Genomic DNA, 24,247 nt, shown 5'->3' with positions numbered 1-24,247 from the left:
AATTTAAGAGACCTACTTCATTTTACATGATTTAAATTCTATTATTTTTTAATAAATTCCAGAAAACAAAACTTACAAGAAATTGATTGGTGTGTAGTGTTTTGAAAGTGAACCCACTTGTTGAGTGCATCATTATAATGCATCATGGGGTGGAAGAGGGGTGGGGGAATGGTCTGTTATCGCCAATTATACGCTATAACTAAGTAAGGGTGGTAAATATGGACAGTATTGGGAAAAAAGCAATAATACATTTAACATGTTCATAAAAATTCATAATACTTTAAACATTGTAAACAAATACAGTCACTCCATGAAGCAACAAACTATGTTCTTTGTTCCCAATATGAATGACAGTTACAACAGATTTTGTGCACTATAAACAGAATCCATTATAAAAAGGTCCATAATAATGAAGATGGAGTATATGCTTGTTTTTTTCTCAGCTATTTTACATTGCCCCTTTCAATAATGGTTGGGTAGTTAGTTGGTAGTTCAATGTCATAATTTATTTATTTTATTATCTAATTTCTTGTACATCTCATCGTAGTTTCCCTTTAATCTTCACCAAGCTCATAAAATCTGAGTACCATCTCTTCTAAATTAGTTAAGCTCAGTGGGGTGAAATGCATAACTGAGTTTGTTTAACAACTGCTAGGTAGATTGTTTAACACCAGATATAAGCTGGTGAAAGCATTACAATGTGGATCCAAAAATAATTTATGAGGCTTCCTATCAGAAGCAGCTGAGTGGCTGACACATTTATGCCAGGAAAGGTTTTGTTATCAATGGAGCAGCAAATTTCATATTTTTCATTGGCAGCTGCCTAATATACAATGCTTGACAATATTGTCACTTTCAGATGGGACCAAAGGAAACAGTAGTACCTTTGCCAGGGACCATAACCAGATCTTTGTCCTTCACTATCAAAATCCCCATGTGTCAAAGTAACAATTAATAAACCTTTTGTCAGGCATTTTACATGAAGTTAGACTAATTTCTATTTTAGCAAAGTTTTCACACAGAGAGTGGTGAATCTCTGGAACTCTCTGCCACAGAGGGTAGTTGAGGCCAGTTCATTGGCTATATTTAAGAGGGAGTGAGATGTGGCCCTTGTGGCTAAGGGGATCAGGGGGTATGGAGAGAAGGCAGGTACGGGATACTGAGTTAGATGATCAGCTATGATCATATTGAATGGCGGTGCAGGCTCGAAGGGCCGAATGGCCTACTCCTGCACCTACTTTCTATGTTTCTATGTTTCTATGTAACAATATTATCCATTTAGAATGTGTAGGAAGGAACTGCAGATGCTGGTTTACGATACGATATGATATGATACGATACTATAGAACTTTATTTATTCCAGGAGGAAAATTGATCTGTCAACAGTCATAAAAACACAAAATACATGAAACAAGAAATTAAAGTTACACTGATGACAGACACAGCATGCTGGAGTAACTCAGCGGGATAGGCAGCATCTCTGGAACAAAGGACTTACTCTTCTTCCCAAATCTACAAATGTTTATCCATGAAGAACATCAGCAGATCTAACATTTGAGGCTCATTTTAAAACCAAAACTGTCCCTCATTAAATTATCATATGAAGCAATATCAATATTGGTGTTGACAGCATTAGGTTAGTCTGCTGTACATTAGAAATACTTGGGCAGCCACGGTGGCACGGCGGTAGAGTTGCTGCCTTACAGCAGTTTGTACGTTCTCCCCGTGACCGCTTGGGTTTGCTCCGAGATCTTCGGTTTCCTCCCACACTCCAAAGACTATATAGGTTAATTGGCTTGGTGTTTGTGTAAATTCACCCTATTGTGTGCAGGATGGTGTTAATGCACAGGGATCACTGGTCGGCGTGGACTCGGTGGGCTAAAGGACCTGTTTCCGCACTGTATCTCTAAACTAAACTAAAACTAAACTTGCATAATTCGCTTGTTGCTGCAAAAGGTAAAAATCTAGTTTTTCTATTATGTAAGAACCAAGTCCATGCTCGGACCAGATATTTTCATGAGCATAGTCCAAATGGAACACTGCAAAATTTACATCATTTGATAACACCTGACATCGAAATTACATCAGAAATACAAGCTTGACTTTCCGTGCAAAACTGAATTTCGCAAGGGATGCAGAAATTTTAGCACATTTCATATTAGATAAAGTTTATTTTTAGTTATATTTAGTCAACTGGGAATGAACTGCACATGCAACCTAAATTTTGTGTTTTATAAGGGACCAAGAATTAACCAGATCATAAAATCCAACCCGATTCACTAAAGTTCTTTGAGACAGACCTAGCCAAAAATATGACTCCAGACCTACACCAATTTGAAATAGCTTAGAAAGGTATTCTGTTTAAAGGGGAAGACGGGTATATGCCAGTAATGCCTCTGTCCCATAAATGAAGTAGATTCCCATTCAAGTTTGCAGGTGGCAAAAACTCAATTCATGTTGTCAGCTTCTTAGTTAACATTTGTATTTTGAGTTGTGATGTTGCCAGCAAACCCTGCCTGCAATTTTGACTGGGAAGACAAAGGCAGGGTTGACAGTGAGACCTTCACCAGTCTGACCCAGCTCGAATGTGAATGAGACCCGTGAGGCCCAAAATGAAGCATTTTCCTGTATTTTACCTTTTAAATGGGCTAGAGTGTTTTAGATATGAAAAAGTTTGAAGATACATTATCAGAAAAGGAAAAGATAGTATTGGATATGCAACTTATAAATACTTTAATCATTGCTCATCAGTTGTGATTTAAATCTGGAAGCTGAGATCCAATAGATTTATCACCATTGGAATAGCATTGAGAGTGAATAAGTCTCACTGACTTCACTCTATTCATAGTTCAGATATCATTTTTTTCTCATTGCAAATATACAAATGGGCCACTTTTGTCCCTGCGTGCTCTTAACAAAATCACAAGTATGAGTGATAATGGAGTTATTTTAAAAAACATATTATCACCTCAATAGCAGTTTGAGCATTGCTAAATCATTGCAAAGGGCAGACAGGAGAAGTCATTTATATTGCTTAATTACAATATAAAATAAAGGACCACAGAGAAAACCTCTACTCATAAAATTCCTCCAGTTAATGTCATAGGGTACACAAAGATAACTAACCCAATAACGTCTGAGCGAGCAGAAAATAATGTGCCTGCACTTTCAGTAATTGTCATAGAAGTGGCTGCTTGACAGTCAGGCAGGAGGTACACAAACTTCACGTTCCACACCACCAGGTTCAGGAATGTGAGGGGTAACTTTTTAGGACTCTGAGGGGTAACTTTTTCACACAAAGGGTGGTGGATGTATGGAACAAGCTACCAGAGGAGGTAGTTGATGCAGGGACTATCCCAAAGTTTAAGAAACAGTTAAACAGGCACATGGATAGGCCAGGTTTGGAGGGATATGGACCAACCAGGGGCAGGTGGGACTAGTGTAGCTGCGACATGTTGGCCGGTGTGGGCAAGTTGGGTTAAAGGGCCTGTTTCCACACCGTATCACTGTATAACAGCAACTTTCCTACATTCATCAAGTCCTTGAACAGACGTGCAAAAACTGGTACTACATTGGCAAAAGAACACTAAGGGCCACCTTTAGCACTACCGTGGACTTGTTTTGCAAACTGTTTTTTGCACTAATGTCTTATTTTTTTGGTATAGTCTTTTTTCTTTTTTACTGTCTTGCAGATTTAAAGTGTAATTTTTGTACAACATGTTTTAGTGGGTTGTAGAAACAAAGAACTGAAGATGCTGGTTTACACACAAGAATGGTGATGCAGCGGTAGAGTTGTTGCCTTACAGCGCTTGCAGAGCTGGAGACCCGGATTTGATCCCGACTACGGGTGCTGCCTGTACAGAGTTTGTACGTTCTCCCCACGACCGCGTGGGTTTTCTCCGAGATCATTGGTTTCCTCCCACACTCCAAAGACGTACGGGTTTGTATGTTAATTGACTTGAGTTTGTATACTTGGTATAAGTGTAAATTGTCCCTAATGTGTGTAGGCTTGTTTTAATGTGCGGGGACCACTAGTTGGTGCAGACTCAGTGGGCTAATGGGTTTGTATCTCTAAACTAAACTCAACACAAGGTGTTGGAGTAACTCAGCGGGTCAGGCAGCATCTCTGGAGTACATTTTGGGTCAAACTGAAGAAGGATCCCGACCCAAAACATTGCCTATCCATGTTCTCCAGAGATGCTGCCTGGACCCGCTGAGTTACTCCAGCATTTTATGTCTTTTTGCGTTGCTGTAAGCACAATTTTCGTTGTACTTTAGCACAATTGTGCATTTGACAATATTTGACATTGCTAAACCCAGCTTGATACATATAAGCCCCTGCACCCCAATTGTCTTGGAACATTGCAGCAGCATAAGGAGCAGTCAAATATGTGTCAAATAGTGAGATAAAATACAGTTCCACTTGCTCTGTCTGCATTATACTATGAGAATTACAGATACAAACACCATCAGGGGTAGTTTAATTCATTTTTATAATGACAGCCAAATATATTTCTTTCAATAAAGTGGTTTCTTTTAATGGTACCAGAATTGGAGAGTGGGGAATATTGATACCAGTAGGGGGAAAACGTAGAAGAGAAGATTGAGTAAAATATTCTGTTCACCAAAGAGAATATCTATAATCTCTCTTGTGTCAGCTTGTTCCACACTCAGCCTGTTTATTTGTTGCATACTATAGAGCAGTGAGTTTCAATGCTGTGGTAGAAAGAGAGCAATTATGACACTGAAACCAATGCTGTGAGCAGAGTAAATCACAGCAGCACTCTCCTATCCAAAAGTCATCACTGAATCATGAAGAATTTAAATCCCATAGAACTGTCAGGGGGGATAAGAACTAACTATTATTGTAGCTATTATTCCGCTAGCTAAGTATTCCTTTCAACAGATGGCTTACGCTTGTAAAAATTCATCATTATATTTCATATACTTCAAAGTAGAATTTGAGCTATTTGTCAATGTGCTATCGAAATCAGACTCCAACATTGGATATACCAACTTACTCGCATCTGGAGAGATCGGGCACAGGTTGGCAATAGCCAAGCGTCGGACAGTATACTTTCTTATTGATAGATGCCACTGTCCATGTTTCATTTGTAATCAGACTGATTGGTTAATTACATCCAATCCCCGAAAGTATTGCAGATCGTGTGGACCCAATGTTGGATTACAGAATCTGCTGTCAGATTTTCTCTGATTCACTTAGACAGACATGCTCATACCTTCAAAATTTTAAACTTAAATAGAACCAACTAGGTTTTCTATGCTACATTTACTGTATGAGACGGAAGTTTGATGTACAAAGATTGATGTCAAGAAAGGGAAAAATAGAGCGCAGAATCAAGGGAATACTAAAAAGAAGAAAGTAAGCTCTTAGGAAAAAGGAAAGAAACCCAAATGAGAAATACAAAAGTAGTGAAATAAAAGCATTTAAAGTTTATGTTGGGGGAAGAGAAATTAAGGATGTTGATTGAGAATTGTATGGTCAGCTGTCCAAATTCACCATCATAACCTGTACTTTGATTAAGGTTTTTAAATTAATGTAATTATTTCACAGATATATTTATCTATAACCTATCAAAGACTAGTACAACATTATTCTGAAATGAACTATGAAAAGAAACCCAGAAGTAAATGTACAGTTTTAAAAGAATATCTTTTTTTTTCATAACATTATCCAAAGAAATGGAAATGATCTAGTTGTGCTATGATTTAAAGGCAACCTGGAGCCTCTTGTGCTGCCAATATCGTTCCAGTACATGATAACCATATAACCATATAACAATTACAGCACGGAAACAGACCATCTCGGCCCTACAAGTCCGTGCCGAACAACTTTTTTTCCCCTAAGTCCCACCTGCCTGCACTCATACCATAACCCTCCATTCCCTTCTCATCCATATGCTTATCCAATTTATTTTTAAATGATACCAATGAACCTGCCTCCACCACTTCCACTGGAAGCTCATTCCACACCGCTACCACTCTCTGAGTAAAGAAGTTACTGATAAAGGAAACAGATGATAAACTACCAATTTAGTCAATTTCTAGGCGAAACTAATGTAAGAAAGTTAATCCTGTATAAACCATGTTGTGAAATTGTGATAATTATAATGCATTGTTCATTATTGTTTTATACTGTTGTAAGAGATCACAAGTTGAAAATTTTAAAATGTGATGTAATAGTGCTTTCTATCCGATATTAGAGTTATCCAGCATGGAAACAGGCCATTCAGCCCACCTTGTCCTTGCTGATCAAGCTGGTATTTTGGGATAGTCCCATTTGCTTGAATTCACCCCATATCCCTCCAATACCTTTCCATATATCTGTCCACATTTCTTTAGACAGTCATAATTATATCATCATTTTGCCTTTGTAGCTTTCTTTGGCAGCTCATTCCAAATATGAACTACCCTCCAAGTGAAAATTGCCCTGAGATTCTCTTAAATTTCTCCCCTCTTGCTTTTACATTTAAAATCCTCTACCCTGGGAAAAGTCTGTGAGTGTTCACTTTATCCATCCCACTGATGATTCTGTAAATTGGGATAGGTGAAGCAACTTGAATAACAATTAAAATCCAATGACTTCTGAAATGATTGTTTCCTAACTAAATGGGCTGTTGTTATGGTCTGAGCTTTTGTCATGTTCAAACAGGCCACCCTATCATTTCAGTCAGATTCTTCGAAGCAGGTTCATTGTCGATCACAAGTGTTTTTTATGTTAGAATATTTTTCAATAATCAATGATAATCCAAGAGCTGCAGGTACAACACGTCACCTATAATCATATTATTCAAATAACAAACACTGAACAAACTGGGTTTGGGCATGAGTAGAAGACACTGGTCATGTAATGTAACCAAGATCAAAATAAGAACAAATCTATGCTTCTATTTAACTAATGTGAGGCGCTTTAACCTAATTTTACTTCGGAGTCACGTGAGTGACTACGTGAAGAAGACCCCGTCCAGGCGCATAACGTGTCATATCGTCAGACGCATAGCGGCAGCGATCGCGTTGGGAGCAGCAGAGCCCCTCCAAGCGGTGAGTGCAAAAAGCCTGAAGGTAAGTGGTTTCACTTTCGCATTCAGTTCGCTTTCTTCCGGGAGACTTTGTGCTGTGTTCCAGACAAGTCTAACATGGAGAAAGTGCGTAAAGGCAAAGGGAGGCGTACCGCAGGTAAACCTCAAGAGGACCGCGGGTCTGAGAGTAGCGGGCGCCCGATAAAAGAGTCGGTGGCAGAAAAGCCAGTGACTGTAGAAACGGTAACAAAAAGTACCATTACAGCACCTTTAGGGTGTAACGCAAAAAGGAAAACTGATCGGCCAGTAGACTGGAAGAGACAGACCCAGAGGTTACCCCACCTCAGGAAGGCATTATGTCTACTCAGGTCACTAACCTGGAATTCCTCATGGGGAAAATGATTTATCAGGACACATCAGGACACAGGAGGTGTACATTACACGTTGGCCTACAGATGCCAGCGCCAGCAATGTCTCAAGTAAGACAATATATGGGTTGGCCTACAGGAGAGCCAGCACCAGCAAAGTCTGAAGAAAGACAATATAGGAGTTGGCCTACAGTACCTAAGCACCTAAAAAAGGGCTGCCAATGCCAATGTCTTTCGGGAAAGCCCGCGAGGGAATCACTTGCAAAAGGGTTTACTATACGTAGGCTTATGGGAGAGCCAGTGCTAGAAACACCTGAAGCAGGGATACCAGTTCAGCCCCACTATGAGGAGGAATTTCCAGGGCAGCAGGATTCGGATGACGAATCATATGAGGACCAAAGCCCTATAACAGAGCCCAGAATACCAGGTCTGGCCCAAAAACTCTCCGGTCCCAGAGTGAAAGGGGAACCGTTGACAGAGGAAATAGCATTGACTATAAATTACTTGCTCTCCCATCAGTTGACAATGGACGAGACTGTCAAAAAATATGAAACCCCGCAGAATTGCGTACTGCTAGCAGACCCAGCAGTAAATAATTTAATATGGGGCTATTTGGGCACCGCAGTACGCGCACAAGAAATGAAATTACAGCGGGTGCTAAGATTACTGGGGTCACGTATTACGGCTTTTGCCAGAGACCTGGATGAAGAACAAGTGTCTGTGTCACAACAGGATTCCTTAGCACTTATGTGTAATGCACACTTTGAAATAAACTGTATTCATAAAAATGCTATAAGACCTAACATACATCCTAAGTTTGCAGGGCTCTGTAAACCAACTAATATTCAATTGCCTAACCTGCTTTTTGGAGAAGATCTAGCCGAAAGGGTGAAAGACCTGAATGAAGAAGCGAAAACCGTGGGAATGATAAAACCACCGGTGCTCGGCAGATCTGTTCGAAGGCAATTTCCCTACCGAAGGGCGGTGACTGGGGTCGGTGAAGGAACAAGTCGGTCGATCCCATATACGCGTTATTGGCGCAGTGATCCTGGGGCACGTGGAGGTTACAGTGTTCCCACTAGGGGCAGGGGACAACATTTGACACCAGCAAACCCTGAGGCAGGTGGGGATGGTCCTGGAAGAAACATATTAAATGTTTCACATATGCAAGTTGGGGGAAGGTTACAATTCTTCCTAAAAGAATGGCAAAAAATAACATCTGATGCATTTATACTGTGCAGTATTATGGGGTTCAGAAGTGAATCCTACCCATATTTGGATATACATTGGGACATAAGGTATGCAGGCTTCTACTTATCTGTACCTACCCCCCCCCCCCCCCCCCCAAATCCATTTTTTATCAAGAGGCTGCAAGATCTCTGTGCCACGGTTCCTCTGTTGGGTGTTGCTCACAAGCAGCTCTGAGGTGAAGCAGAGCTTGTGTACAACCATTCAAAAACTAAACAGTTCCTTGAGCCTGCTGCAACATTCAGATAAGTACAGGTAAGAAAGTGTAGATACATGGAACTGCAGAAGCTGCAATCTTGAGCAAAACACAAAGTGCTGGAGGACCTCAGCTGGCCAGGCATCATCTGTGGAGGGAATGGACATGCGACGTCTTGAGTCAAGACTTCTTCAGACTATTCGACAAGATGGTATGCAGGCAGTCACATCGCATGGCAGCAAAGACCAACGTTACAATCTGTCATAATTTATGTTGCCTAATGACAATATAATAATAATTGATTAGTGAGGGGGAAAAGATGTAATGGGAACCTGAGGGGTATAAGTCCCTTGAGCCTGTTGCAACATTCAGATAAGTACAAATAAGAAAGTGGAGATACAGAGAACTGCAAGGGTGGTTGATGTATGGAACAAGCTCCCAGAGAAGGTAGTTGGCAGGTACTATGTTTAAGAAACATTTAGACAGGGATAGGAAAGGTTCAGAGGGATATGGGCCAAATGCAGGCAAGTGGGACTAGTGTAGATGAGGCATGTTGGCCAGTGTGGGCAAGTTGCGCCGAAGAGCCCGTTTCCATGCTGTAAGAATATATGACTATGATAACATAATATAAGATAATTTATATCATTTGATCTACAAATCCAGCAAAGGTGCACTTGAAAGACATTCTTGCCATAGAGGGAGTACAGAGAAGGTTCACCAGACTGATTCCTGGGATGGTAGGACTTTCATATGAAGAAAGACTGGATAGACTCGGCTTGTACTCGTTAGAATTTAGAAGATTGAGGGGGGATCTTATAGAAACTTACAAAATTCTTAAGGGATCGGACAGGCTAGATGCAGGAAGATAGTTCCCAATGCTGGGGAAGTCCAGAACAAGGGGTCACAGTTTAAGGATAGGGGGGAAGTCTTTTAGGTCTGAGATGAGAAAATCATTTTTTACACAGAAAGTGGTGAATCTGTGGAACTCTCTGCCACAGAAGGTAGTTGAGGCCAGTTCATTGGCTATATTTAAGAGGGAGTTAGATGTGGCCCTTGTGGCTAAAGGGATCAGGGGGTATGGAGAGAAAGCAGGTACAGGATACTGAGTTGGATGATCCGCCATGATCATATTTAATGGTGGTGCAGGCTCGAAGGGCCGAATGGCCTACTCCTGCACCTATTTTCTATGTTTCTATGTTTCTATGTTTCTATGATTTATTCCTAGAATGGGGAAACATTGAATAGAACGGGCATGTATTCTCTGGAGGATAAAAGAATAAGAGGTGACCTCAATGAAACATAAATGACTCCGAAGACACTTGACAGAGTTACTTGACAGTTTTACCTTGTGTTTCAACCATTTAGAAGTGAGATGAGGATGAATATTTTTATGCGATAAATCTTAGGAATTCTTTACCAGAAAGAACTGTGGATTTGTTACTGAATATTTTTAAGGCTGAAAGAGAAATACTTTAGTCCCCAGGGTTATGGACATCAGGAAGAAAATGGAATTGAAGCTAAAGATCAGATTAGGCATCATCTTATTTAACAACACAGCTGGTTCTAAAGCCCTTGTGACTTTCTCCTGCTTTTATTTCTTGTGTTCCCCTTTAAATAATGTTAGGTTTTCAACTTGCGTAAGTGACCACAATGTTACGTAAGACAACACTGTAGCAATAAACCATTTCCTAAAAGATAATGCTTGTATTTAAATATGATAAGAAGTCAAGTAGAGAATTTGTGCTCTGTAATGTTCCGATGTATATGAGATAATTCCACCTTTCCTTGATTACCGTTGGTTTTTGCATTTCTTCCATTTATTTGTCCTACTGTATATCTCTCATTTCCCTTTCTCCTAAGTCAGTCTGAAAAAGGGTCTCGACCCAAAATGTCACCTATTCCTCTTCTTCAAAGATGCCGCCTGATCTGCTGAGCTACTCCAGCATCAGCAGTTCCTCCGTCCCTACGCGTATGAGATAATGACCACTTTTCTGTTATTCGCGACTGGGTGTGGGATAAATGTTGCCCAGAACACAGGGGAGAAAACTAAACAAATTGTCCCAGAATGAAAAAAATAATTGTCCCAAGGCATTGTCGCTGCCATCTAGCCTCAGGACATGTAAACACAAACCAGAAAAATAACTAAGGTAGACAAAAATGCTGGAGAAACCCAGCAAGTGAGGCAGCATCTATGGAGCGAAGGAAATAGGCAATGTTTCGAGTCGAAACCCTTCTTCAGTTTTTATCCAGAAAAATAACTGCATGCTAATTTTCTCACCATTATTGAGGTTAGAGTCATAGAGAGTAATAGAGAGTCATAGTCTAGAGTGATGCAGTGTGGAAACAGGCCCTTCTGCCCAACTTGCCCACACCAACATATCCCAGCTACACTAGTCCCACCTGCCTGCACTTGGTCCATATCCCTCCAAACCTGTCCTATCCATGTACCTGTCTAACTGTCTCTTAAACGTTGGGATAGTTCCAACCTCCTCTGGCAACTTATTCCATACACTCACCAACCTTTGTGTGAAAAGTTACCCCTCAGATTCCTATTAAATCTTTTCACCTTCATCTTGAACCTTTGTCCTCTGGTCCTCTATTCCCCTACTCTGGGCAAGAGATTCTGTGCATCTACCCGATCTATTCCTCTCATGATTTTATACACTGTTCTGCTAACAATTGACAATGATTAATGACAATACCTGCTTTACCCATGTTAATTATTAAAATCAATTTCATTGTAACTGTAATATCACATATCATTGTGACTTTTCTGATGAGACAGGCGAGACAGTGAAAGATTATATTTCATGAACATGCTATGTCTGGGGAACAGGTGCAAATCTAACACATGATGGCACTTAAACAAAAAACAAAGTCGGAATTCGAAATCAAGGAACTGGTACAAACATTGTGGGCAAAACAAATGGTGGGCTGAAGGGCCCTTTCCTGTGCTCTACTGTTCTATATAACTGCAGATGCTGGTTAATGCACAAAAGTGAAAGGCTAGGATAGAGTGGATGTGGAGAGGATGTTTTCACTAATTAGAGAGTCTAGGACTAGAGGTTATAGCCTCAGAATTAAAGGAGGTTCCTTTAAAAAGATGAGGAGCAATTTCTTTAATCAGAAGGTGGTGAACCTGTGAAATATTTGCCACAGAAGGTTGTGCAGGCCAAGTCAATGGATATTTTTTAAGGCAGAGATAGATTGATTCTTGATTGGTACGGGTGTCAGGGGTTATGGGGAGAAGGCAGGATAATTATTAGGTTAGATTTAACTCTTAGGGCTAAGTGAATCAAGGGAATCAAGGGATACGGGGAAAAAGCCAGAACATGGTTACTGATTTTAGATTCTGGAGAATATGGAAAGGTGATGTTTTGTGTCAAGATCCTTCTTCAAACTGCCTGTCCATGTTCTCCAGAGTTGCTTCCCGTCATGCTGAGTTACTCCGGTGCTTTGTGTTTTTTTGTCCAAGTGGAATTCACTAAGGAAGACACAATCACAAACAATCTCCCAGATGTACTGGAAGACAGAGGATCTAGGGAGACTGATAGAAATTTGCATTAGGTGAGAAATAGTATTAGGTAGACAGATAGGACTGAACACTGATAAATCCCCTGGGCCTGATGGTCTGCATCCCAGGGTACTCAAGGAGGTGGCTCTAGAAATCATGAAAGCATTGGTGATCAGGATCAGGATCAGTTCCTGTGGATTGGAGGGTAGCTAATGTTATCCAACTTTTCAAAAAAGGAGCAAGAGAGAAAACGGGGAATTATAGACGTTAGCCTGACATCGAGGTGGGGGAAGATGCTGGAGTCAATTATTAAAGAAGTAATAACAGGGCATTTGGATAGCAGTAAAAGGATCGGTCCAAGTCAGCATGAATTTACTGTATGAAGGGGATATCTTGCTTGACTAATCTTCTGGAATTTTTTCAGGATGTGACAAGTAAAATGGATGAAGGAGAGCCAGTGGATGTAGTTTATCTGGACTTTCAGAAAGCTTTTGGTAAGGTCCGACACAGGAGATCAGTGGGCAAAATTAGAGCACATGGTATTCGGGGTAGGGAATTGGTTGGCAGATGGGAAACAAAGAGTAGGAAATAAACGGGTATCTGTCAGAATGGCAGTCAGTGGTGCGTGGAGTGCCACAAGGCTCGTTGCTGGGGCTGCAACTATTTACAACTAGACTAAGTGGGACCCGTTGGGTCTCAGTCACACGGGAAACCTGGTCCCCGAACGCAACCCGTTCTCCCAACGCAATATTCCACCACTCACCCATACCCCTAACTGCGCAGGTGCGGCTCATTTCCCTTCATTCCCCAGCACTCCCTCCCCCTCCTCTTCACGTGTGGGAGGGGAGGAAGGTGGGGGGGGGGTGGGGAGGGGGGGAGAGGGAGGGGGGGGAGGGGAGGGGGGGGGGGGAGGGGAGGAGGGAAGGGGGGTTTGTGGGGGGGAGGTGTGGGGTGGGACGGGAGGGGGAGGGGGTGTGGGGAGGGAGGAGAGGGGGTGGTGTGGTGGGGGGAGGGGATGGGAGGTGAGGGGGGTGTGTGGGAAGTGGAGAGGGGAGGGTGTGTGTGTGGGCAGGGTATGTTTTTGGGGGGTGAGGGGAGGGGGGATGTATGAGGGTGTGTGTGTAAGAGAGGGGGGGTGTTGGCAGTGGGGGTGTGGCTATTGGGGGGTTGAGAGGGGGAGGAGTGTGTCGGCGGGGGGTTGTGGGAGGAAGGGGGGTGTATGGGAGGGGGGGGTTTGCGGGTTTGCGGGTGGGGGGTTTTTGAGGGGGCGGGCAGTGTGTGTGGGGGGCTTGTGTGGGGAGGTGTTTGTGGAGGGGTGTGCGGGCGGGGTAGGTGTGTGTGGATGGGTGGGTGGGGTGTGGGGGGCAGGGGTGGTTGAGGGGGGAGGTGTGGGGGGACATGGGGGCAGGGGGTTGAGGGGGGAGGTGTGAGGGCGGGTGGGTTGTGGTGGAGGTGAGGCATGTGGGCGGGTGGGGGTAGTGGGGGGGATGGGTGTGTGGGCAGGGGGGTTGTGGAGAGGAAGGGGACATGTGTGCGGGGGGAGTTGTGTGGGGGGTTTGTGGGCGGGGGAGTTGTGGGGGTGTGTGTGGGTGGGGGAGATAGGTGTGTGGGTGGGGGGGTTGTGGGGGGTGTGGGGAAGGCTGTGGGGGCATGGGGGATTGAGAAGGGGATGGGGATGTGGGGGCGGGGGATGTGTGAGCGGGTGTGTTGGGGGGGAGGTTTGTGGGGGAGGAGTGTGTGTGTGGGGTGATGGTTGTAGGGAGAGAGGGGTTTGTGGGCAGGGGGGGAGGGGGGGAGGGGGAGAAAGCTCAGAGAAAAGATGGGGGAAGAGCAATGTGGGACAGGGGAGTATCACGGGGAAGGGGGGCAAGAACCAGGGAGGGGGACCAGAGGGGAAGGGGCTGGAGCTCGCTTTGCGATGGGGACTCACAGCAGGCGCTGGTTGCTGGTCGTTCTCCTCCGCCGGGGTCAGAGTCCCTGCTTTCCGTTTGCCGATATCAGCGACATCTCCAACTCCGCGCAGCTTCTGGTCCCTCCGAAAATTGTGGCCGGTTAGCGGCCACTGCCTATCATCTACAGTGTCCCTTAGCACGATGGTGCAGGAAGGGGCAGACCGTCCCAGGGAGTGACAGAAGAGTCCAATCCGCGCAGCACTGGCTGGCAGGAGGGGAGGTCGATCTGAGCGTGCGCGTTTTTTAAGATTTTTAAACCAAGCTAACTTTTAAAATACACCACTGATCCGAACAAAACTTGTTGGATTCGCAGCACGGGAGAACGGTGAGTGAGCTGGCTGAAGATTGTAGCGCTATTGCGTACCGTCTTTGCGCAAATAGAAAAAACGCGTGAATCGGAGCACATGATCAGAGTTTTAGTTTGATTTTGCTGATGGAATTAAAAGTAACACAAACTAATTTGCTGTTGACACAAAGCTGGGTGGTAGCGTGAACTGCGAAAAGGATGCTAAGAGGTTGCAGGATGACTTGGACAGGTTGGGTGAGTGGGCAGATGCAGTATAATGTAGATAGATGTAAGGTTATTCACTTTGGAGGCAAAAACAAGTGTAAATTGCTCGTTTCTAAGCTTCTCCCCAGTCTAGTTTCAGTAAAAATACTGAATCAAGCACTTGAAACAACTACGTTTTATTTTAACAAAAGCGCGTCACAGTACCTATCCCACCATGGGTTTGATCCTCGTATCTGCCTGATCAAGGCCTCGCTCAGACAGAGACACTCCAGAGGTTTACGCACTCCCAAGCGCTCTCCCAGAAGATCGATGCTGAACCTCGTGGTAGCGGAGTTTTATATATCCCGGGACCTCGAGGGGACAAACCACATGGAGGTGATCTCTTAATAACCCAATTACAGATATGGATTAATCCCATACATAACAGACATTTCTCTAACCCAATAATACAACAGCTAAATACATTGTATAAGAAAGAAAGCTCTAGAAGGAAGCTAACAAGAACAAACATTGAACATGTGCCCTGAGATTCAAATAATTTCGCCAAGGTTCAGCAGTTCGACCAATCATCGATTAACCAGAATAACCGTCTTGCAACATTATTTATACTGTTTACAATGCTTTTGCAGCGACCCAATAGGTAAAATGCATTTAAGGTTAGTTTGCAAAACTGCTGCACACGTTATCAATTTAAGAGAAACATGGAGAACCCCTGGACCCCTTGCCATCCTGCATATCAGTTTGACCCTAGACTGGCTGGTGCCAATCAAAGCCTGTAAAGTTCAGGGAACCTCCATTTGCTGACAAGGGTTAAGCAATTCTGACAAGTGCAGGGATCCTCCATTTTATGGTGTCTTTAATATAGCCAATATTAACACAAGGAGAGATTATTATCTCAATGGTGTCAGATTAGGAAAAAGGGAAGTGCAACGATACCCGGGAGTCCTTGTACACCAGTCACTGAAAGTAAACATGCAGGTACAGCAGGCAGTGAAGAAAGCTAATGGCATGTTGGCGTTCACAATGAGAGGATTTGAGTACAAGAGTAAAGAGGTCCTTCTGCAGTTGTACAGGGCCCTGGTGAGACCACATCTGGAGTATTGTGTGCAGTTATGGTCTCCTAATTTGAGGCAGTGCAGCGTTGGTTCATGGGGTTAATCCCCGGGATGGCGAGACTGTGATATGAGGAAAGATTGATAAGACTGGGCTTGTATTCACTGGAATTTAGAAGTATGAGAGGCTATCTTCTAGAAATGTATAAAATTGTAAAGGGACTGGACAAGCTAGATGCAGGACAAATGTTTCCAATGTTGGGGGAGTTGTGTATTTGTGGAATTCCCTGCCACGGGAGGCAGTAGAGGCCAATTCACTGGATTAATTTAAAAGAGAGTTAGATAGAGCTCTAGGGGCTAGTGGAATCAAGGGATATGGGGAGAAGGCAGGCACGGGTTACTGAATGTGGATGATCAGCCATGATCACAATGATTGCCAGTGCTGGCTCAAAGGGCCAAATGACCTTCTCCTGCACCAATTTTCTATGTTTCAATGTTTCTAACAGATCAGGCAGCATCTGTGAAGGAAAAAGACAGGCCCCTTCTTCGGACTGATTGGAGTAGGGAGGAGAAAGCTGCAAAGAGAGGTGGGGTTGGGAGAAAGTCTGCCAAGTGACAGTGGATATAGATGAGGGAGCAAATGGCAAATGGGTGAAATATGTGCTAAAAGATAGTTTAAAAAAAGATGAAAGCGTGTCAGATAAGGAAGGGAGGAGTGAAATGTAAAGCTGGAGTGAGGGATGTGGGAAGAAAGGGACTGGGGTGATAAAAAAGGGAATGTGGGACTCGAGGTTAAGAGATGAATGTACAAAAGAGTAGATGGGGTGGTGGGAGTAAATGGGAGGAATGTGTGCACTTCAGTGTAGTGGGTAGTGGGCAGGGCAGGGAAAAGAGTTTAGTTTAGTTTAGAGATACAGCGCAGAAACTGGTCCTTTGGCCCGCCGAGTCAGCATCAAGTGAGAGTTAGCTTTTGCTCTTAGGGCTAAGGGGAATCAAGGGACATGGGGAGAAAGCCGGAACGGGGTACTGATTTTAGATGATCAGCCATGATCATATTGAATGGTGGAGCTGGCTCAAAGGGGCGGAAATCGCTATCAAACATGGGGGGGGGGGGGGGGGGGGGGGACACACATACAATATTTTTTGCGCCGCTCATGCATGCGCACACACATACACACACACATGGGGTTCCAATCGGCCCGTTCACGGGGCCTTTCATCGCCCGATAGGGCTTCAACATCGGGAGCCTCGATCGCCTCGACGCAGCAATTTGACTGCGGATTGGTGGAAGATCCCGCGGACGATTTTAAGCCGCGTTGAGCCAGGTGATGAAAAGCCTCGCAAATGGGCCGATTCAAGCTCCGCTCTATGATCTTTGCTTCACCAGGACGTCTCCCTCCTCCAATCACTGCGCTCTATCCTCAGTCCCACCCCCCTACTTTCGCCTCTGACCATGCAACTTTAATTAGGCAACACAGCTTTAGCATTTCCAAACAAAATGCAACACAGCTTTAGCATTTCCAAACCAAAGGCAACACAGCTTTAGCATTTCCAAACCAAAGGCAACACAGCTTTAGCATTTCCAAACCAAAGGCAACACTGCTTTAGCATTTCCAAACCAAAGGCAACACTGCTTTAGCATTTCCAAACTATATTTTCAAACTACATTAAGGGCACTGACAGGTCAGTAAAACCACTCACAGTTTAGTAGACATGTGTTCAGTGTTATTCACAGCTCAGAATGAGAGACGTGACCCTCTTGCTCCCCCATCTTGCAGAGACTGACTGAGGTACTCAACACTTCCGGGTTTTATGGTCCCTCTGGAAGGGGCGTGGCCTTCAGGAAAGAGAATCTCAACATTTGTTAAACAGTAATAACTCTTTTATTTTTAATCGATGGGGAAAATCCTCTTGTCCTTTGCAGCGGAGGGGGGCTCTGAGTAAGATGGCCAAAAATTACAGCCAAACGTCGTAGCATTTTTTTTCTAAAATCAATATACAGAACAACAGGGACTGGTCCAGATCAGACTTTTAGTACTATAGATAGATGTCCATTTCCTTCACACCTCCATTCCCTCTTTAGGACTCTCCAGTTCCTCTTTGAACAGAGACCAAACAGTTCCCTTCATCTAACATTCTTCTCCACCTGGCCCCCTCATTCTCTTCTTCACTCTTAACAACTTCTCTTTTGACTCCTCTCACTTATTTCAAGCCATGTGAAGCTACAGGCATTCATGCGTGTCCTATTTGTTGGTTACACTGAACAGTCCTAGTTCCAAATGAACTCTGGTACCATTCCCCATTTTTTCACTACTGCACATCAAGGCTGCCTGATGCAGAACATGTTGATTTTTATCGACTTTACTACTAAACCTCTCTCAAATCCACTTGGACTATCTCTGACCTCACTTTCTCCTTTCTTGATCTCTCTGTCCCCATCACAGAGGCCAGACTATCACTGACACCCACAGATACCTTGACTACACCACCTCCCACCCTACCACTTGCAAGGACGCCATTCTTTACTCTCAATTGCTTCAGCTTATTCTCATCTACTTTTACATAGATAATGTTTAGAGGAATGTGGGCCAAATGCGGGTAAATGGGACAAGCTTTGTTGCGGGGCATCTTGAGTTTGGCCAAAGGGCCTGTTTCCATGCTATAGGGCACTCTGATTCTATAGCTCTTCTAAATCAATCTAAATCAATATTACTTTTGCAAATTACAAACAATAGAGCTGTGTTTAGTGATTCCACCTAAATCTAAAAGCAGGCATTTCAACATTAAGATGTTGAGGACACAAAGTTCGAAAGTAACTTTGCAGGTCAGGCAGTAACTCTGGAGAATGCAAGACCCGAAACATCACCTATCCATGTTCTACAGAGATGCTGCCTGACCTGTTGATTTACTCCAGCTGTATCCTTTTGTGTACTACCCAATCTTATGCAGTATCTTGTTTCTACATTAAGATTTTGAGTATAGTTCCTTGATGTTTGCACCAGTTTAAGATGTTGAAGCTGTAATTTACTAATTTTGAATATCTCTTACATGATACATATACACCGGGTCCCTTCCTTCTTTGTTGTTGTTTTTATTATGTGTTAAATGTATGTTTTTAGTGTTTTTAGGGGGGGGGGGGGGGAACTTTTTTACAGTCTCTTACCTTGATGGAGATGCGATTTATTTCCTCTGGGTGTCTGGTTTCCTCCCACATCCTAAACATTTTCAGCTAGGTTGGTAATTGGTCAGGAAGGAACTGCAGATGCTGGTTCACACCAAAAATAGACACAAATTGCTGGAGTAACGGCTGGAGAAACGTCACCCATTCCTTCTAAACCAAGATGCTGCCTGTCCCGCTGAGTTACTCACGACATTTTGTGTCTATTTTAGGTTAATTGTAAGTTGTCCGTGGTGTGCAAGTGAGTGGTAGAATTTGATGGGAATTTGTGGAGAATAAAATGGGATTTGGGTGGGATTAGTTGAATATTGGTGTGGATACAGTGGGCTGATGGGCCTGTTTCCATGCTGCATGTCTCTATGACTAGAACTATTCACATACAGCACTGAATGAAATATAAACATATTTCATTCAGTGCTATTTTAAGTGTGGTTAAATTAATGCATACAGTTGTGATAGGCTTATACAATATACAACTATTTATACACCAGAGTTTACTTAGCAGTTCTAAATTACATTAATTATAATAAACAAAAGATATTGCGTGGAATTCAGAAGTAGATCTAACATGAAAACCAGGATTGCAATAATTACAATTTGAACATGAACAGCTGATAGAATTACTAACCTGAATGTGCAATACACATTTTAAAAAACATTATAATTTGAAATGGTTGTATGTCATGATCTGTGTGGTGGAATAAATAAAACAAGACAGGTATTTGGTTCCTCCGAAGGGGCCACCAGGAATAATGTTCCAGATAAACAGAACACAAAGTGCTGGAAGGGGTCAGGCTGCATTTGAGGAGGGAATGGACTGAAAACGTTGAAGTTCAAGACTCTTTTTCAGACTAAACTTAACATTTAAAAAAATCACAAACAGGAATCATATTTCCTCAACTGCTGTAGTTACTTCTATTAAAACCAACACTTAAAAACAGCTAAAGGTGAAAGACGAAGTAGATTGTGCAAAACTCCTCCAATGTTGAAATAGCTAGATTAATCAAAAAGTAAGGATAAGAATCTGAAGTAGTTCGATCTGTCCCATGCCACGTGTCAAAGTGTAAAAGTGTAAAAAAGAAAAAAAAAAACAAAGATGAAGAGGGTTTATAATGAGATGTGGCTAATAAAGCGAGATGCTTTCACGGTGTAGTTGTGAGGAGGCGAAGAAAGAGTGTGTTGGACAAGCTCTTTGGATGGTAATTCGAGGAGAGAACAAGTGATCCCGTACAATGCTAACCATATAATATAAAATAGAGAAGAACGAGTGAGGGCAATATGGGTCCCTCTACAATCGCTGCATAGATGCACTTAAGATGCACTTAACTGTTTTCTCTCTCCACAAATACCGCTCCTGTTTTTCCCTTCCTCTTTTCATCATCTGCATATTTTTTTTTTGTAGCATGTTAACTTAAATTTCTTCCTCGTGCTAATCTAAGCGAGAAATGTATTCCTCGTGCTAATCTAAGCACAGTGTGTGAAACAAAAGTGGCGGGGTCTCTTGTCTCAAACTTCTGGTACTCGCCAGGCCCCACTGAATCTCTAGCGCCTTGTCCTCCAATATGTCAGGTGCAAATGAAAGCGCGGCATGAAAAGGAAGGTTGCTGGTTTGGAATTGCACAGATGTTTGGAAGCGACTTGGCAGCTGCTTTTATGATCATCAGCAAGTAATCCAATGCTATTAGGAGCGCATTTATCATATGCGGTTGGTGGGCAGCATTTATAAATCATCCGTGTCGCCTCGTATAAAAAATGAGATTAAGTCTAATAAGAAACTAACACATTAAAATTACGTGACAGTCGCGTTAACCGGCTGGTAGGAAAATGTGTCCAGAGAGATCCCACGAACCTGCCTAGTATTTCCAGCACTTTGTGTTTTTTTTTTAAATTAGGGTTCCCCAGTTAGAATGGGATATTCTGGAAAAGATACGCGGTCCATTAGCAATGATCCTTTGATTCCCCGATATCCCGAGGGTCCGCGCATTGTCCCTGGAGCTTTCACTCAGAGGATCAATTGTGTTCCAACTAACAGAAATTCTCTCTAACCAGCACTTCTCTAAACAACACTTCTTCAGACCCAGTCCCGACCGAAACATCGCCTATCCGTTCCCTCCACTGATGGATGCTGCCTGACCCGCTGATTTCCTACAACACTTTGTGTTTTGCAGGTTTCCAGCACCTGTAGTTTGTTGTATCCCAGATGTATATCGAAACCCTTTCAAAGATTTACCACCTGCTGATCTTTCTCAGTTTCCTCACTGCCCTGAAAATTCGTATTTAGGAGGAAACAGATCAAATCGGTGGGTTCAGGAGTTCCAAACTGCTCTGGGAAGAGTTGGTTGCTCCAGAGGTAAATCCCGTGCTTCAGGAAGAGAGTGAATACATTGCTTGGAGATGAATTATTTCAGAAATAATTGAGATTCTGCATACAACCGAAGTACATCGCGATTATAACATGATTTGTAAACTTGCAAAATGTGTCCTCAACTAGCAAGAGCAATCATAGAAGCAACTACAAGAAACGGCAAATGCTGGTTTACCAAAAAAAAACACACTAAGTGGGTGGAGTAATGCCCCTGGCCCAAAGGAAACCTGAACGGAAACCTCTGGAGACTTTGCGCCCCACCCAAGGTTTCCATGCGGTTCCCGGAGGTTGCAGGTGGTTGCCGGAGGTTACAGGTAGTGGAAGCAGGTAGGGAGACTGACAAAAACCTCCGGGAACCGCACGGAAACTTGGGTGGGGCGCAAAGTCTCCAGAGGTTTCCGTTCAGGTTTTCTAAGTGGGACAGGGGCATAACTCAGCGGGTCAGGCAAGATCTCTGAAGAACACGGATAGGTGACCTTTCGGGTCTGGTCGTGTCTGAAGAACGGTCCGGACTCCGTAACTGTGTGTCTTTTTCGATAGTAGATGCAAGTGAGTAGATTCCAGTTGTCGCTCCTGTCTTGCGACCCGCGGCCCCTTTCTGCTACCACCGGGGCTGCACAAATTTCCAAAGAAACTTTCTCACGTCTCGGATAACGAAATATCGTTTAATTCTACAGTGAAGTGGTGCGGAGCGACGCGTTGCCGAGATTGTTTGCCTGAATTATAGAATGAGCTCGAAACCCAAGTGAACGAGAACTGATGCCGATAACTTACACTGTGCCTGGACCACACAAGTGTCGGAAATGTGTTTCGGAGGTCAGTCACGGAGCGTTATGGACAAAATATAAATCGCTGCGCTCCAGCATTAACTTCGACCTGATGAGGCTGTTCTGTGAGTCGGTCTTGGTGCCCGTTAAATGGATGGGGAAACCTGCAGAAAGTCTGAACCCTTTTCCCAGTCGAAATGCCAAAGCCTAGAGGCATAGCTTTAAGGTGAACGTGACAAAGTTTAAAGAAGTCGTGCAGCGGCAAGTTATTTGTCACACAGAGGGTACTTGGAACAGGTTGCCGGGGGCAGTGGTGGAAGCAGATACGATAGTGGCGTTTAAGATGCTTTTAGATACAGGGGGTGGAGGGAGGTGGATGGGATTATATGCAGGCAGAGGAGATTAGTTTCACTTGGTATCATGTGTAGGAAAGAACTGCAGATGCGGGTTTAAATTGAAGGCAGTTTCTCTGGAGAGAAGAACTACGTGACATTTCCGGTCGGGACCCTTCCTCAGACTGAGAGTCAGGGAAGAGGGAAACGAGTGATATGAAAAGGTACATAGAACAAATGGATAAGAGCTATGCAAAATAACACATTAAAACCGGCAATGACGATCAAGTAAAGGTGGAGTAAAAGGGTTGCAACTCACGGAAGAAGATGTACTCGGTGTAGCTGCTCCACATCTTGTCATCTCTGTACTGGTTGATGAAGGTGGCCGTGCCCGTGGAGTTACAGGCCACCATGTGGAATCCTGCCTCGGACAGCCGGTCGAAAGCTTGCTCCAGGTAAGTGAACTTCAGGTAAAACCTGGACGTGTACTTCTCAGGGGGCCGATCGGGGTCCCGGCTCTCGTTCAGGGTGTCGCCAAAAACCTCCTTGGCCAGCGCGATGCGTCCGCACACCATGATTCTGGCCACCCTGCGGAACTTGGCGTCGGCCTGGCTGTCCCGCACCAGGGTGTAGGAGCCCCGGTAGCCGATGGTGATGAAGCCAGTCTTCTTGTCGGACGTCCCGCCCTTGGGCACCATCTCGCTGCCCTGCGAGTTCTCCTCCGCGTCGCTTTGCGCCGCATCCTCGGCCACCGAGCCCTGCTTGACCATCACCTTGGGGGCCAGAACCCTGGTCAGTTCCCCCAGCTGGAAGTGCTCCGCTTCCCTCAGCAGCCTCTCCTTCTCCGGGAAGTGGTCGGGAAGCACCAGCTGCTTGTCCCGCAGATAGTCCAGGATGTACCTGAAGAGGAAACCGTCCCGGTCCAAGAAATACCGGCCCCTGTTGTCCCGGGGAAGCACCTGGACGCTGTTCTTGGAGAAGAGGTGAGCCAGCAGCGAGTCGGACACACTGACCAGTGTGTGGTGCTTGGTCACATACACCTGTCCTCCCACGTTCAGCTCCACCACCTCGGGGAAGGGGGCGGCCGACATCTCGCTGATGGGCAGGATGCTGTCGCGGACAGCCATGGCTCCGACCAACCCTTGGGTCCGGGGACTGACTGAATGTCGGGCAGGCTGTCTGTTGCACCGAGCTCAGCCCGCGGCCACCGCTCTGCGCATCGCTCAGTCGGCGGCACCACCTGAAGGCGCGGGCAGGGCGGGGTAGACTGTGTGCATGTATGTGTGTGTATGTGTATGTATGTGTGTGTGTGTGTGAGTGTGTGTGTGCGCTGGAGAAAAGCCGCCACCAACTCCCGGCAACGTTATACAGGAGTCTGGGGAAGCTCCCTGACGTCACGCCGGCTGCAAGCAACTCCTCGCCAAGACATGGTCTCAGACTCCACAACACCAGCCTCGCCGCTGCTGGGCTCCGCGCTAAACACACGGCGCCTGCCCCACACCATTAACTCTTTACATATTTTCAAACAACTTTCCAAAGGTGCGCTTTTATAACCCTAAGATCTACTTGCATACCCGGCATGGCTCCTCCCAACTTAAAACTACCCCGACCGCTCCTGTTGTGTCGATTGAACAACACGAAAGGGCGCAGTTTTCTCTAATCGCCGGCAGTAATAGAGCGATTTTAGAGCAGAACTCTACGCGTTTACGGCGCCGAAAATCACA

At 44.3% G+C, this 24,247-nt stretch overlaps 1 protein-coding gene across 2 annotated transcripts in view; it reads right to left on the bottom strand.

Annotated features, from left to right (window-relative positions):
* LOC129698025 (BTB/POZ domain-containing protein KCTD8-like) overlaps window positions 1–23,986 on the bottom strand; it is a 278,743-nt gene extending 254,757 nt beyond the window's left edge. Inside the window, exon 1 of one of the 2 annotated variants that reach the window (XM_055636866.1) lies at window positions 22,843–23,986. In XM_055636866.1, coding sequence (XP_055492841.1) covers window positions 22,843–23,650 — 808 coding nt within the window. In that variant the 5' untranslated portion in view covers window positions 23,651–23,986. The remainder of the gene's footprint in view (window positions 1–22,842) is intronic. The other variant, XM_055636857.1, reaches the window with a different exon arrangement.
* Window positions 23,987–24,247: the final 261 nt, after the last annotated feature.

The sequence above is a fragment of the Leucoraja erinacea genome, chromosome 1 (genome assembly GCF_028641065.1).
Source record: "Leucoraja erinacea ecotype New England chromosome 1, Leri_hhj_1, whole genome shotgun sequence".
NCBI classification, from domain to species: Eukaryota; Metazoa; Chordata; class Chondrichthyes; order Rajiformes; family Rajidae; genus Leucoraja; species Leucoraja erinaceus.
The sequence above is the reverse complement of the archived record's forward strand: the minus strand, read 5'-3'. Positions and strand labels throughout refer to the sequence as shown.